The sequence below is a fragment of the Sapajus apella genome, unplaced genomic scaffold (assembly GCF_009761245.1).
Source record: "Sapajus apella isolate SASKATOON/1434 unplaced genomic scaffold, GSC_monkey_1.0 scaffold50, whole genome shotgun sequence".
In the NCBI taxonomy this organism is placed as follows: domain Eukaryota; kingdom Metazoa; phylum Chordata; class Mammalia; order Primates; family Cebidae; genus Sapajus; species Sapajus apella.
This window is the reverse complement of record NW_022436990.1, coordinates 7,167,604-7,182,940: the sequence shown is the minus strand read 5'-3', so window position 1 is coordinate 7,182,940 and position 15,337 is coordinate 7,167,604. Positions and strand designations below refer to the sequence as shown.

At 42.1% G+C, this 15,337-nt stretch overlaps 1 protein-coding gene across 19 annotated transcripts in view; it reads right to left on the bottom strand.

Annotated features, from left to right (window-relative positions):
* RALGAPA1 (Ral GTPase activating protein catalytic subunit alpha 1) overlaps positions 1-14,740 on the bottom strand; it is a 297,019-nt gene extending 282,279 nt beyond the window's left edge. For 10 of the 19 annotated variants that reach the window (XM_032242543.1, XM_032242541.1, XM_032242529.1 and 7 more), the window contains exon 1: positions 14,020-14,585. In XM_032242543.1, the coding sequence (XP_032098434.1) occupies positions 14,020-14,125 (106 nt within the window). In that variant the 5' untranslated portion in view covers positions 14,126-14,585. Of the gene's footprint in view, positions 1-14,019 lie in introns of all 19 variants that reach the window. The other 9 variants (XR_004258069.1, XM_032242528.1, XM_032242525.1 and 6 more) reach the window with 1 other exon arrangement.
* Positions 14,741-15,337: the final 597 nt, after the last annotated feature.

Genomic DNA, 15,337 nt, shown 5'->3' with positions numbered 1-15,337 from the left:
CTCGGGAGGCTGAGGCAGAATTGCTTGAACCCAGGGGAGGCAAAGGTTGCAATGAGCCGAGATCATGCCACTGTACTCCAGTCTAGATGACAGAGCTAGACTTTGTCTCAAGCAAAAAAAAAAAAAAAAAATTAACAGAACTGAGTCACTTCAGCAGGTTTGTAGGACATAAGCTCAATATAAAAAAATCAATGTTGTTTCCCTATATGAGATCCAATTAGAAATAGATATAAAGGTAACATTTACAAGAGATCAGAGTAGAAAGTATTTAGGGTAAGTCTGACAAGAGATGTGTAAGACCTGCACACTGAACTACAAACTGCTGCTGAGAGAAATTAAAGAAGTCCTAAATAGGTGAAGAAACACCTTGTTCATGAATCAGCATATTCAATATTGTCAATTTTCCCAAATTGATCTATAGATTTAACATAATCCCAATTAAAATCCCAACAGGTTTTTTGGTGGTGGTTTTCTTTTCTTTTCCTTTTCTTTTTTTTAAAGAAATTGACCACTTTAAAAAATAAAAATAAAAAAAGACAGAGCCTCACTGTGTCACCCAGGCTGGAGTGCAGTGGTGCAATCATGGCTTACTGCAGCCTCGACCTCCCAGGCCTAGGTGATCCCCTCACCTCGACCTCTCAGGTGGCTAGGGTCACAGGCACACACTACCAAGCCCAGCTATTATTTATGTTTTGTAGATATGGGGTTTCACCATGTCATCCAAGCAGGTCTCAAATTCCTGGTCAAGCAATCTGCCCACCTCAGCCTCCTGAAATGCTGGGATTACAGGTGTGAGCCACCACACCAAGCCCAACTAATCTTAAAACTCATATAGAAATGAAAAGAACCTGGCACGAGTTGGTTGGGGTAACACACTTTGAAAAGGAAGAACAAAGTAGGAGGGACAACACTACTTGATTTCAAGATTTATTATAAAGTTACAGTAATCAAACCCTGTGGTATTGGCACCAACAATGATAAATAGATCACTGGAACAACATAGAGTCCAGAAATAGGCCCACACATATTTCTGGACAACTAAGTCTTGGTAAAAGGACAAAGGCAATTCGGTAGACAAAAGATAGTCTTTTTGAACAAACAGGGCTGGAACAACTGGACATCCACATACAAAAACATAAACTTCAAACCACCTCTTCCACATTTATAACTCAAGACCTCAAACCACCTCTTCCACATTTATAACTCAAGATGAATCACAGAGGTAAACAGATCCTAAAACTGTAAAACTTCTAGAAAAAAAGCGTAAGAAAATCTTTTTAAGAGCCAAGATGGCCAAGAGAAGCCAGCACCAGATGCTCCCAGCGAATGAGACTCAGAGGGCCAGAGGACTTTATGGTTACAAACGAGGTGCCAGGTACATTTCTGTGGGACAGATAGGGTTCTGAATATAGGCCCAAGGAAGGAGGCGCAGGGCAAGAGATGCCCAGGGGGGCAAATCGAGACGCGGGGGGTGGGGGAGGAAGGGGTGCCTCCCCACCTGAAACGTGTAGCCGGCTCGGAGCGTGGGGGGACTTAACCACCTTCGTGCTGCCAATCGAATTCTGTGCTTACCCCATCCCTCCTGCAACCCACGGTCCACGAAAGCCCTGCCAGACGGTGGGGCGCCGTGGGTAGTAGATGCAAATCTGGGCAGCGGCTACCAGTGTGCGCGGCAAGTTGTCGCAGGGACCTGGGCGAGAGTTTAGACTAACACCAGCGGGACTGAACAACCCACAGAGGGAGGCAGAGTTGAAAGCAGGGACAGACCATAAAGCCTGGTAGGCCCCATTTCCACAGAACTCACACTGAAGCCCTCACTAGAAAGCTTGGCAGTAAATACACCAGCTTGACTCCAAACCAGGAAGATCCAGCTGGGAAAGGAGCGACACCATCGGTAAGGCGGGGCCAATCTCACCTGCAAACAAACTACAGGGAAGGACCACCCACCAGCAACCTGACTAAATCCTAGAGCGCCCAGCAACGCCCTCTACAGGCCAGAAAAGATACAGCTCCAATCTCAACAGAAAAAAAACCACCACTCACAGACTCGTGAAATTACCAACTTTTTTTATTTTTTTTTTTTTTGAGACGGAGTTTCGCTCTCGTTACCCAGGCTGGAGTGCAATGGCGCAATCTCGGCTCACCGCAACCTCCGCCTCCTGGGTTCAGACAATTCTCCTGCCTCAGCCTCCTGAGTAGCTGAGATTACAGGCACGTGCCACCATGCCCAGCTGATTTTTTGTATTTTTAGTAGAGACAGGGCTTCACCATGTTGACCAGGATGGTCTCGATCTCTTGACCTTGTGATCCACTCGCCTCGGCCTCCCAAAGTGCTGGGATTACAGGCGTGAGCCACTGCGCCCGGCCCTGGAAATTACCAACTTAAAGGGAGATAAATCCACGATGAGGGGAAAAAACCTGCGCAAAAAAGATGAAACCATCAAAGAACAGAACACCTCTTCTCCTCCCAGGGATCACAACTCCTCACCATTAAGGGAACAAAAAAAGACAGAGAATTAATCTGACGAATTGACAGAAGCAGACTTCAGAAGGTGGGTAATAACAAAATTCTCTGACTTAAAAGACCATGTTCTAACCCAATGCAAAGAAACTAAGAATCCTGAAAAAAGGTTAGACAAAATGCTAACTAGAATAACCAGCTTAGAGAAGAACATAAATGACTTGATGGAGCTGAAAAACACAGCACGAGAACTTCGCGAGGCATACAGAAGTTTCAACAATCAAATCAATCAAGCAGAAGAAAGGATATCGGAGATAGAAGATCAAATCAATGAAATAAAATGAGAAGGCAAGATTAGAGAAAAAAGAGTGAAAAAAAATGAACAAAGCCTCCAAGAACTATGCAATTATGTGAAAAGACCTAATCGACGCTTGATCGGCGTACCTAAATGTGTCAGAGAGAATGAATCAAGGTTGGAAAATACTCTTCAAGATATTATCCAAGAGAACTATCCCAACCTAACAAGGTAGGCCAATATTCAAATCCAGGAAATACAGACAACACCACAGAGATATTCCTCAAGAAGAGCAACCCCAAGGCACATAGTTGTCAGATTCACCAGGGTTGAAATGAAGGAAAAAATCCTAAGGGCAGCCAGAGAGAAAGGTCAAGTCACCCACAAAGGAAAGACCATCAGAATCACAGTAGATCTCTCAGCAGAAACCCTGCAAGCTAGAAGGGAGTGGGGGCCAATATTCAACATCCTTAAAGAAAAGAACTTTCAGCCCAAAATTTCATATCCGGCCAAACTAAGCTTCATAAGTGAAGAAGAAATAAAATCCTTTACGGACAAGCAATTGCTGAGAGATTTCGTTGCTACAAGACCTGCCTTATAAGAGCTCCTGAAGGAAGTACTAAACAGGGAAAGGAACAACCAGTACCAGCTACTACAAAAACGTACCAAATGGTAAAGAACAACAAGGCAATGAAGAAGCCACGTCAACTAATGGGCAAAACAACCAGCCAATAACAAAATGGCAGGATCAAATTCAAACATAGCAATATTAACACTGAATGTAAATGGCCTAAACACCCCAATCAAAAGACATAGACTGGCAAACTGGATAAAAAGTCAAGACCCATCGGTGTGCTATATTCGGGAGGCCCATCTCACATGCAAAAACTCACACAGACTCAAAATAAAGGGATGGAAGAAAATTTACCAAGCAAATGGAGAGCAAGAAAAAGCAGGGGTAGCAATCCTAGTCTTTGATAAAAAGGGACTTTAAACCAACAAAGAGCAAAAGAGACAAAAGAAGGGCATTACATAATGGTAAAAGGATCAATGCAGCAAAAAGAACTAACTATCCTAAATATACATGCACCCAGTGCAGAAGCACCCAGATATATACAGCAAGTTGTTAAAGACCTACAAAGAGACTTAGACTCCCGCACAATAATAGTGGGAGACTTTAACACTCCACTGACAATATTGGACAGATCAATGAGACAGAAAGTCAATAAGGATATCCAGGACTTGAATGCAGATTTGGACTAAGTGGACCTAACAGACATTTACAGGACACTCCACTGCAAATCCACAGAATATACATTCTTCTCAGCACCACATTGCACTTACTCCAAAATTGACCACATAATTGGAAGTAAATCACTCCTCAGCAAATGCAAAAGAAAGGAAATCATAACAAACAGTCTCTCAGACCACAGCACAACCAAATTAGAATTCAGGATTGCCAGGCACGGTGGCTCACACCTGTAATCCCAGCCCTTTGGGAGGCCGAGGTAGCCAGATCTTGAGGTCAAGAGATTGAGACCATCCTGGCCAACATGGTGAAACCCCGTCTCTGCTAAAAATACAAAAATTAGCTGGGCATGGTGGTGCACACCTGTAGCCCCAGCTACTTGGGAGGCTGAGGCAGGAGAATTGCTTGAACCCGGGAGGTGGAGGTTGCAGTGAGCCAAAAGTGCCACTGTACTCTAGCCTGGTGCCTGGAGACAAAGTGAGACTGTCTCAAAAAAAAAAAAAAAAAACCCCAGGAAAAAAAAAAAACCCCAAAAAAAAAAAAAGGAAAAAACAAACAAAAAAAAAAGAAAAGCACTCAAAACCACACAATCACATGGAAACTGAAAAACTTGTTCCTGAAAGACGAATGGATAAACAATGAAATGAAGGCAGAAATAAAAATGTTCTTTGAAACCAACGAGAATGAAGACACAACATAACAGATCCTATGGGACACATTTAAAACAGTTTCTAGAGGGAAATTTACAGCAATAAATGCCCACATGAGAAACAAGGAAAGATCTACAATCAACACCATATTGTCAAAATTGAAAGAGCTAGAGGAACAAGGTCAAAAAAACTCAAAAGCAAGCAGAAGACAAGAAATAACTAAGATCAGAGCAGAACTGAAGGAGACAGAGACACAAAGAACCCTTCAAAAAAATCAATAAATCCAGGAGCTGGTTTCTTGAAAAGATCAACAAAATAGACCACTAGCTAGACTAATAAAAAAGAAAAGAGAGGCTGGGCGTGGTGACTCACGCCTATAATCCCTATAATCCCAGCACTTTGTGAGGCTGAGATGGGTGGATCATGAGGTCAAGAGATCGAGACCATCCTGGTCAATATGGTGAAACCCTGTCTCTACTAAAAATACAAAAATTAGCTGGGCATGGTGGTGCGCGCCTGTAGTCCCAGCTACTCGGGAGGCTGAGGCAAGAGAATTGCTTGAATCCAGGAGGCAGAGGTTGCGGTGAGCTGAGATCGCACCATTGCACTCCAGCCTGGGTAACAAGAGTGAAACTCCATCTCAAAAAAAAAAAAGAAAGAAAACAGAGAAAAATTGAATAGATGCAATAAAAAAAGGATAAAGGGGAGATCACTACCGATTCCTCGGAAATACAAACTGCCATCAGAGATTACTACAAACAACTCTATGCACATAAACCAGTAAATCTGGAAGAAATGGATAAATTCCTGGACATTTGCACACTCCCAAGACTAAGCCAAGAAGAAGCCAAAACCCTGAATAGACCAATAACAAGGTCTGAAGTCGAGGCAGAAATTAATAGCTAACCAACCAAAAAAAGTCCAGGTCCAGACGGGTTCACAGCTGAGTTCTACCAGACATACAAAGAGGAGCTGGTACCATTCCTGTTGAAACTATTCCAAACAATACAAAACAAGTGAATCCTCTCTAACTCTTTCTATGAGACCAACATCATCCTGATACCAAAATCTGCCAGAGGCACAACTAAAAAAGAAAACTACAGGCTAATATCCAGGATTAACACTGATGCAAAAATCTTCAATAAAATACTGGCAAACCTAATCCAACAGCACATCAAAAAGCTTATCCACCACGATCAAATAGGCTTTATCCCTGGGATGCAAGGCTGGCTCAACATATGCAAATCTATAAACGTCATTCACCACATAAACAGAACCAAAGACAAAAAACACATGATTAACTCAATAGATGGCAGAGAAGGCCTTCAACAAAATTCAACAGCGTTTTATGCTAAAAACACTCAATAAACTAGGTATCGATGGAACACATCTCAAAACAAGAAAAGCTATTTATGACAAGTCCACAGCCAATATCATACTGAATGGGCAAAAATTAGAAGCATTCCCTTTAAAAACTGGCACTAGACAAGGATGCCCTTCCTCACCATTCCTATTCAATATAGTATTGGAAGTTCTAGCCAGAGCAATTAGGCAAGAAAAAGAAATAAAGGGCATAAAATAATTAAATAAATAAAGAAATAAATTAGGAAAAGAAGAAGTCAAATTGTCCCTATTTTCAGACAACATGATTGTATATTTAGAAGACTCCATCATCTCAGCCCAAAACCTCCTTAAGCTGATAAGCAACTTCAGCAAAGTCTCAGGATACAATATCAATGTGCAGAAACCACAAGCATTCCTATACACCAATAACAGACAAACAGAGAGCCAAATCATGAGTGAACTCCAATTTACAATTGCTACAAAGAGAATAAAACACCTAGGAATACAACTAACAAAGTAAGTAAAAGATATCTTCAAGGAGAGCTACAAACCACTGACCAAGGAAATAAGAGAGGACACAAACAGATGGAAAAACATTCCATTCTCATGGTTAGGAAGAATCAATATTGTAAAAATGGCCATACTGCCCAAAGTAATTTACAGATTCAATGCTATCCCCATCAAGCTAGCATTGACCTTCTTCACAGAACTGGAAAAAACCACTTTAAACTTCGTATGGAACCAAAAGAGAGCCCTCATAGCCAAGACAATCCTAAGCAAAAAGAACAAAGCTGGAGGCATCACGCTACCTGACTTCAAACTATACTACAAGGCTACAGTAATCAAAACAGCATAGTACTGGTACCAAAACAGAGATATAGACCAATGGTATAGAACAGAGGCCTTGGAGGCAACGCCACACATCTACAACCATCTGATCTTTGATAAACCTGACAAAAACAAGCAATGGAGAAAGGATTTCCTACTTAATAAATGGTGTTGGGAAAACTGGCTGGCCATAAGCAGGAAGCTGAAACTTGATCCCTTCCTTACACCTTATAGAAAAATTAACTCCAGATGGATTAAAGATTTAAACATAAGAACTAAAACCATAAAAACCGTAAGGAAAACCTAGGCAAAACCATTCAGGACATAGGCACAGGCAAGGACTTCATGACTAAAACACCAAAAGCATTGGCAGCAAAAGCCAAAATAGACAAATGGGACCTAATTAAACTCAAAGCTTTTACACAACAAAATAAACAATCATTAGAGTAAACTGGCAACCAACAGAATGGGAAAAATTTTCGCAATCTACCCATCAGACAAAGGGCTAATATCCAGCATCTACAAAGAACTAAAGCGGATTTACAAGAAAAAAACAAACAAACCCATTCAAAAGTGGGCGAAGGATATGAACAGACACTTTTCAAAAGAAGACAAATATGTGGCCAACAAACATGAAAAATGCTCATCATCATTGGTCATTAGAGGAATGCAAATCAAAAACCACATTGAGATGCCATCTCACACCAGATAGAATGGCGATCATTAAAAAATCTGGAGACAACAGACGCTGGAGAGGATGTGGAGAAAAAGGAACACTTTTTTACACTGTTGCTGGGAGTGTAAATTAGTTCAACCATTGTGGAAGACAGTGTGGCAATTCCTCAAGGATCTAGAAATAGAAATTCCATTTGACCCAACAATCCCATTACTCAGTATACGCCCAAAGGATTATAAATCGTTCTGTCATAAAGACACATGCACAGGTATGTTCACTGCAGTGCTGTTATGACAGCAAAGACTTGGAACCAACCCAAATGCCCATCGATGATAGACTGGACAAAAAAAATATGGCACATATACACCACAGAATACTATGCAGCCATAAAAAACTATGAGTTCGTGTCCTTTGTAGAGATATGGATGAACCTAGAGACCATCATTCTCAGCAAACTGACACAAGAACAGAAAACCAAACACCGCATGTTTTCACTCACAGTCGGGTGATGAACAATGAGAATACTTGGGCACAGGGAAGGGAAAAACACTCACAGGGTTAGGTTGGGGGTAGGGTAGAGGGGAGGGATAACACAGGGACATAGGTGACGGCGGGAGGGGGGATGCAGACAGCAAACCACCATGGCATGTATGTACCTATGCAACAATCCTGCAGGATGCACATGTACCCCAAAGCCCAAACACAATTAAAAAAAAAAAAAAAGAAAGAAAGAAAATCTTTGTAAGCATGGGTTAAGCTAACATTAAGCATTTCTGCTTCTTCAAAGACAACTTTAAGAGAATGAAGAGAGCCCAAAGGCTGGGGGGGAAAAAAATCTTTGCAAATCAGGTGTCTGATACAGTATCTGTATCCAGAATATATAAAGAACTTTTTTTTTTTTTTTTTGAGAGTCTCACTCTGGAGTGCAGGTGCACAATCTTGGCTCACTGCAAACCTCTACCTCCCAGGTTCAAGCAATTCTCCTGTCTCAGCCTCCTTTGTAGCTGGGATTACAGGCTAATCCTGGTTAATTTTTGTATTTTTAGTAGAGACAGGGTTTCACCATGTGGCCAGGCTGGTCTCGAAATCCTGACCTCAAGTGATCCACCTGCTTCGGCCTCCCAAATTGCTCATATTACAGGCATGAGCCACTGCATCTGGCCTAAAGAACTTTCAAAACTGAATTAAGAAAGCAAAAGACTCAATTTAAAAACACGTAAAAGATTTAAACACAAACCATCAAAGAATTATACAACGGCAAACAAGCACAATAAAAAAATATCTGAGACCTAGTACAGTAGCTCACGCCAGTAATCCCAATGCTTTGGGAGGCCAAGGTGGGCGGATCACCTGAGGTCAGGAGTTCAAGACCAGCCTGGTCAACATGGTCAAACCCCATCTTGACTAAAAGTACAAAAATTAGCCAGACGTGGTGATGCAAGCCTGTAATCCCAGCTACTTGGGAGGCTGAGGCAGGAGAGTCGATTGGACCCAGGAGGTGGAGGGTGCAGTGAGACAAGATCTTGCCACTGCACTCCAGCTTGGGTGACAAGGTGAGACTGTCTCAAAAAAAAAAAAGATGTTTGATATCAAGGAAATACTAATTATAACCAGGACACACAGTAGCTGAAATTAAGAAGACTGACCATGCTGAGTGGTGTTGGTACATACATGTAGGATCTGAAACTCTCATCACTGCTGTTAAGAATGTAAAATGGTGAAAAACACTTTGGCAGTCTCTTACAAAGCTAAATGTACAACTGCCATATGATCCAGCCCTATGATTCAATCCTAGGTATTTATCCAAGAGAAATAAAGCATAGGTCTTTCACAGCAGCTTTATTTGTAACAGCCCAGAACAACCCACATTTCCATCAACAGGAATGGATAAAAAATTGTGAATAATTGGCCAGGCGCAGTGGCTCACGCCTGTAATCCCAGCACTTTGAGAGGCCGACGTGGGTGGATCCGAGGTCAGGAGTTCAAGACCAGCCTGGCCAAGATGGTGAAACCCCATCTCTACTAAAAATATAAAAATTAGCCAGGTGTGGTGATGCGCACCTGTAATCCCAGTTACTTGGGAGGCTGAGGCAGAGAACTGCTTGAACTCGGGAGGCAGAGGTTGCAGTGAGCCGACATCGTGCCACTGTACTTTAGCCTAGATGACAGAGTGAGACTCTGTCTCAAAAAAAATTGGGAGGCCGGGCGTGGTGGCTCACGCCTGTAATCCCAGCACTTTGGGAGGCCGAGGCGGGTGGATCACGAGGTCAAGAGATCGAGACCATCCTGGTCAACATGGTGAAACCCCGTCTCTACTAAAACTACAAAAAATTAGCTGGGCATGGTGGCGCGTGCCTGTAATCCCAGCTACTCAGGAGGCTGAGGCAGGAGAATTGCCTGAACCCAGGAGGCGGAGGTTGCGGTGAGCCGAGATGGCGCCATGGCACTCCAGCCTGGGTAACAAGAGCGAAACTCCGTCTCAAAAAAAAAAAAAAAAAAAAAAAAAAATTGGGAATAACTATTCAGAAATAAAAAGCAATAAACAGTCAGGTACAGTGGCTCACACCTGTAATCCCAAAACACTTTAGGAGGCTGAATGGGAGGATTGCTTGAGTCCAAGAGCTTGCAACCAGCCAGGCAACATGATGAGACCCCATCTCCACAGAAAAAAAAAATTTTTTTTAATTAGCCACACATGGTGGTACATGCCTCTGGTCCCAGCTGCTAGGGAGGCAGAGGCAGGAGAATCACTTGACCCTGAGAGGTCAAGGTGCAGTGAGCCATGTTTGCAACACTGCACTCCAGCCAGAGTGACAGACGACTCTGCCACAAGAAAAAAAAAAAAATGAACTATTAACATGCCACAATATAGATTAATTTCAAAATAATGAGGCTGAGAAAAATAAACCAAGCATAAAATGACCATATAGCATAATTCCATTTATATACTATATAAGCCCATTTTTATAAAACTCTAGATAATGCAAACTAATCTAGAGTGACAGCAGGTTAGTAGTTGCTCAGTAATGTTGGGAGGGTGCAACTGGGTGGGAGAAAGAGATTACAAAGGGGCAGGAGAAAACTTTGGGAGGTTATACATATATTATCCTGATTGTCACTGTCTGTCTATATTTGTTATCTTGTTAGATATTTTAAATCTTTGTTATGATGGTTTCATGAGATATACATATGTAAAAATTATTCAGTTATGTACTTTAAATATGTGCAATTTACTGTGTGCCAATTATATCTCAATAAAGCTGTCAGAATTATTTAACAACAATCAATATATTTTTAGCTAAACACATATTTTTATTTTTATATCAGGAGGACTGAACTGTTAAAGTAAAACAAAACTAACATTTAGTCAATACCCACTATATGCCAAGCATTATGTTAGCCAATTTACATATGTTAATTTATACTCTCATTACCTGAACACTATCACTTGTAAAATGGAGTGGGGGGTAGGTAGAAGGGACAACAGCTTTAGAAACCAGACAGGCTTTTTTTTCTATTTTAAGAAAACCCTGACTTCTAGTTTCTACAAATCACGTATTCAACATTATCAATAAACATACCAGATTTCAATCTAAATCCCCAGAGTCAAGTTCTATAAATTTAACTTGGATTCACAGTGGGAACACATGCCAGGAAAAAAGTGTACAGTAGATTTTAAAATTAGGATTATGAGGCTGAGCACAGTGGCTCACGCTTATAATCCCAGCACTTTGGGAGGTTGAGGTGGGCAGACCACAAGGTCAGGAGTTCAAGACCAGCCTGACCAACATGGTGAAATCCCCATCTCTACTAAAAATACAAAAATTCCCTGGGCATGGTGGCGTGCCCTATAATCCCAGCTTCAGGAGGCTGAGGCAAGAGAATCACTTGAACCCGAGAGGTGGAGGCTGCAGAGCACTGACATCACACCACTGTACTCCAGTCCGGGCGACAGAGTCTTGCTCCGTCTCCAAAAAAAAAAAAAAAAAAAAAAACAAAATAAATAAAATAAATTATGATTATGTTCTCATATATCTGGATGCACTGAATCTTCCTACAAGTACCCTGAGTGAATGGCAGTTCTGTTTGGTCCCATAGTTCATGTAAAAATTATTACATAGTTCATATAGGACCAAACAAAAATCAAAAGGCTGTGTAATTGGGAATGCCCAATTACTCTGCAAACTAGTTCCTCACTGTTTTTACCTTATTTAAAACCTGCACCTACTTCCAAAAAGGATTGAAAGTGGCTTTTCTGGGCGGGCGCGGTGGCTCAGGCTTGTAATCCCAGCACTTTGGTAGGCCAACACGGGCGGACCACGAGGTCAAGAGATCGAGACCATCCTGGCCAACATGGTGAAACCCCATCTCTACTAAGACACACACAAAAAAAAATTAGCTGGGCGTGGTGACGCATGCCTGTAGTCCCAGTTACTCAGGAGGCTGAGGCAGGAGAATCGCTTGGACCCAGGAGGTGGAAGTTACAGTGAGCTGAGATTGCACCACTGCACTCCAGCCTGGCAACAGAGTAAGACTCTGTCTCAAAAAAAAAAAAGAAAAAAAAAAAAAAAAAAAAAAGGCTTTTCCATCGGCAAAATCAAATACCTGATTGGCAGACCACTAAAAGACACTAGTTTTTGCCATTCTACTTTCTCCCATTCATTTTCTTAGAAACTACATTAACTGTATTTCAAACAAAATAACGACAACAATAAAAGATTTGTTTTCAAACCAAGCAAGCTAAGTCCTACAAAATACCTTATACATGTGACCTCTCTCTTAATTTACCTTTTAATTTTCCATGTCTCCCAGATGGAAAAAAATTCCATGCCAAAAAAGTATATACAAATAATCCCTTAACCATTCTATAAATAAAGTTTGGCCCTTAATTTAGGAAATCTCAATACTTTATTGGAACTCAACTTCATATCTGTGCCATTACCTAACCCACAGCTTATCCCAAGTAGGTGTTCTCCATTAAGTGTTCAATTTCAAACTGCCATTACCTGTGATGCCTCTCCTTCATTCACACATTAACTTTCTGTGTCCTCTCAGCTAAATTTTTACTTCAATGGCTTAACTCTAATGAAAACAAAAAGATCACAATCTCTACTATATTTAGAAGCTTTATATTTTCTTGAAAGCTGTGCTTTTTATAGTGCTAAACTGGATTAATTGCTTTCTTACTACTCTACTGGAATAAATACAATTTACTTGTGACAAGGATTAGCTGTCATAAATGTAGGAAGAGTGAAAAACAAACTAGAGACACAAAATCTGGGTTTCAGTTCTGACTCAGCCTCCTAGTAGCTGGCTAACTACTTGAGGGTCCCAAACTTCAGCTTTTTCATTTGTAAAAAATGGAGAAGAATAATATCTACCTCTAGTGTTACTGCAAGGATTATGATAATTTACATGAAATCACTGTAAACAGTAAAGCATCATAGAAATATTGGGTAATACTGGTGGTATCCTGGTGGTATGAGTAACCAACAGACTAGACAAACATGCACCTCAAATAAGGGACTACTTTTTTCACAAAATAAACATCACTTTCCAAAACAAATATGCATCAGTAAGACAGCTCGAGGTAAACGCTGAACTAGGATTCAGGCATCTGGATGAATGCATCTTCTTCGGCTAGTTTTACCATTAACTCTACATATCAACACAGGCAAAATAACTTTCCTTTTCATCTCAAATGCCTTCATCTAAAAAATCTAATTATTGGACCAGATGTTCCATAAGTATTATTACAGCCCTTATCACCCTACTAAATGACTAAGTATTCAAAAGAGTCATTTAACATTATATTCAAAACTTAGGGCACTGTTTGATCTACCAGCAAAAGAGAACTTAAGGGCAGACGACGATCAAAAAAATTTTTTTAATTTTTTTGATTAAATAAAAATGGAATTATATACAATTCTCGAGAAGCAAAAGAAGAGATAAACTACCGTGTTTTCTTTAATAGTTCTCCCTCTAAGTGACTAGTGATCAACAAGGTGCATTAACAAAAGGGCGGGGCTCCTTCCCACAAGCTTTTTGGGAACCACCTACTTCCCAAAGAGGTGTAACTGCTTCCTCCTTGCCTTCATCTGCCAAGAAACTTGAAAGATTAAGGTTTATATTGTCTGAGAGAGGATTTTATTTTTCTTTTTACTTGGGTGGGGTTGGCAAGAGTCATCTGGTAAACATATCCTATAAACACCATTATTCACAACGCCAGGTCTCCCCGCAAAGTCTTAAAAGATCTGTTTTTAGAGTAATACTAATTTTTAAAAATGAGTTCAGACTATAACTCAGAATTAGATATTCCTGTGTTAACAGTAATTAGTGCTGCCAACTGCCAAGTTTTCGCTTCCCCGATTTATTCACCCTCCCGCGTCTCTGCAGAGACTACGATTTGCCCTCTCCAAGCACCGCGCCAGGTCCCGAGGGAGAGTCCCCAGCGTCTTCCAGGAGAAGGAAGGCCGGGCAGCCCAGGCCTCGGCGCTACCACCCCTCACTCCTCACCGATGACGATGCGCAGGTGCTTGAGGCGAGTCAGTGCGTCCTTCTTGGTGTCCAGCACCTTCTGGGTGGACTTCTTCACGTCCCCGTGCGGCTTCTTGGAGAACATCCTGCCGCTGCCGCTACCACTGCCACTGCCACAGCCGGCTCCCAGCCGGGTCCCGGCGGCAGAAAGTGGAGGGAGTGGGCGGGGAGGAGACTAGCCCGAGCGGCTCATTCGCTCCCCAGCCTTGCGGGCCCGGGCAGAGCCGACTCCTCCCCGATCCAGGCTAAGGCCGCCACCTCCACCCGCCTCGCGCCGCGGCTCCAAGGCACCTTCAGCTCCGGCTCCAATATGGCGGATCCCCTCTCCCGGCCCTGCACCGAGCGAGGTAGACCCGGGCGGGCCGCCTGCCGCCGCCTCCCGCCTCCAGCGGCCACGGCTCGCCGCCACAGGCCAGGGCCCCGGACCGAGAGCCACGGAGGTGGAGCTCTCGGCGGCGCAGGACAACTCTCTCCCTGAGGCCCCCTTAAGGTTGAAGCTTCTTTAGCAGCTTACACTCTGCACAGGCCGAAACGGAGACAAGTGTGGTAGTGACTGGGTTTCACGACTTTGCCGTCAGTGGCGAACAGTCTCCGTGGCAACCGCCTTCTGACGTCAAGGGTTCTTGACGTCATGCCAGCATGAGATCACCCGTGGCACTCCCCACCTTGGTTTCCTGTGTAAGCAGCCAAAGGAAAAGCCCAAGAAAGGCAAGGAGGGTAGTTACTGCGTGCTCCATTGTAAGCAAAGTGATAGTAATAAGCAAAGAGAAATGTCCATGATTTATCTTTGAAAATGTGCATAAGTTGTTGTGGTCACCAGATCCTCTAGCAGAAAGGTAAGCGAAGCTACAGGTTGGCCAATTTGTTCTGTCCTAAATCTATTACTAGTAATATTTCCTGCATTGTGTATGTATTTTCTTTCATTTTTTTCTATTTGCTATCCCTTTTTTTGATATTTTTTCTATCATATCCCTTTTTTTGCCACAAACAACTTGACAACAGAAAGAGTTAAGCAGAGTTATGTAGGCTTTTTATATATATGTAAAAGTAATCTTGCTTTCCTTTCCTATTGTGCTCTTTTAAAAATCTTTTTCCTGGCTGGGCATGGTGGCTCATGCCTGTAATCTCAGCGCTTTGGGAGGCCGAGGCAGGTGGATCACCTGAGGTCAGGAGTTCAAGACCAGCCTGGCCAACATGGTGAAACCCTGTCTTTAAAAAAAAAAAAAAAAAAAATTGAAAAAAAAAATCTTCTTACTATCTGCATCCCACATAAGAATGAATATGTTGTCACTTTTTC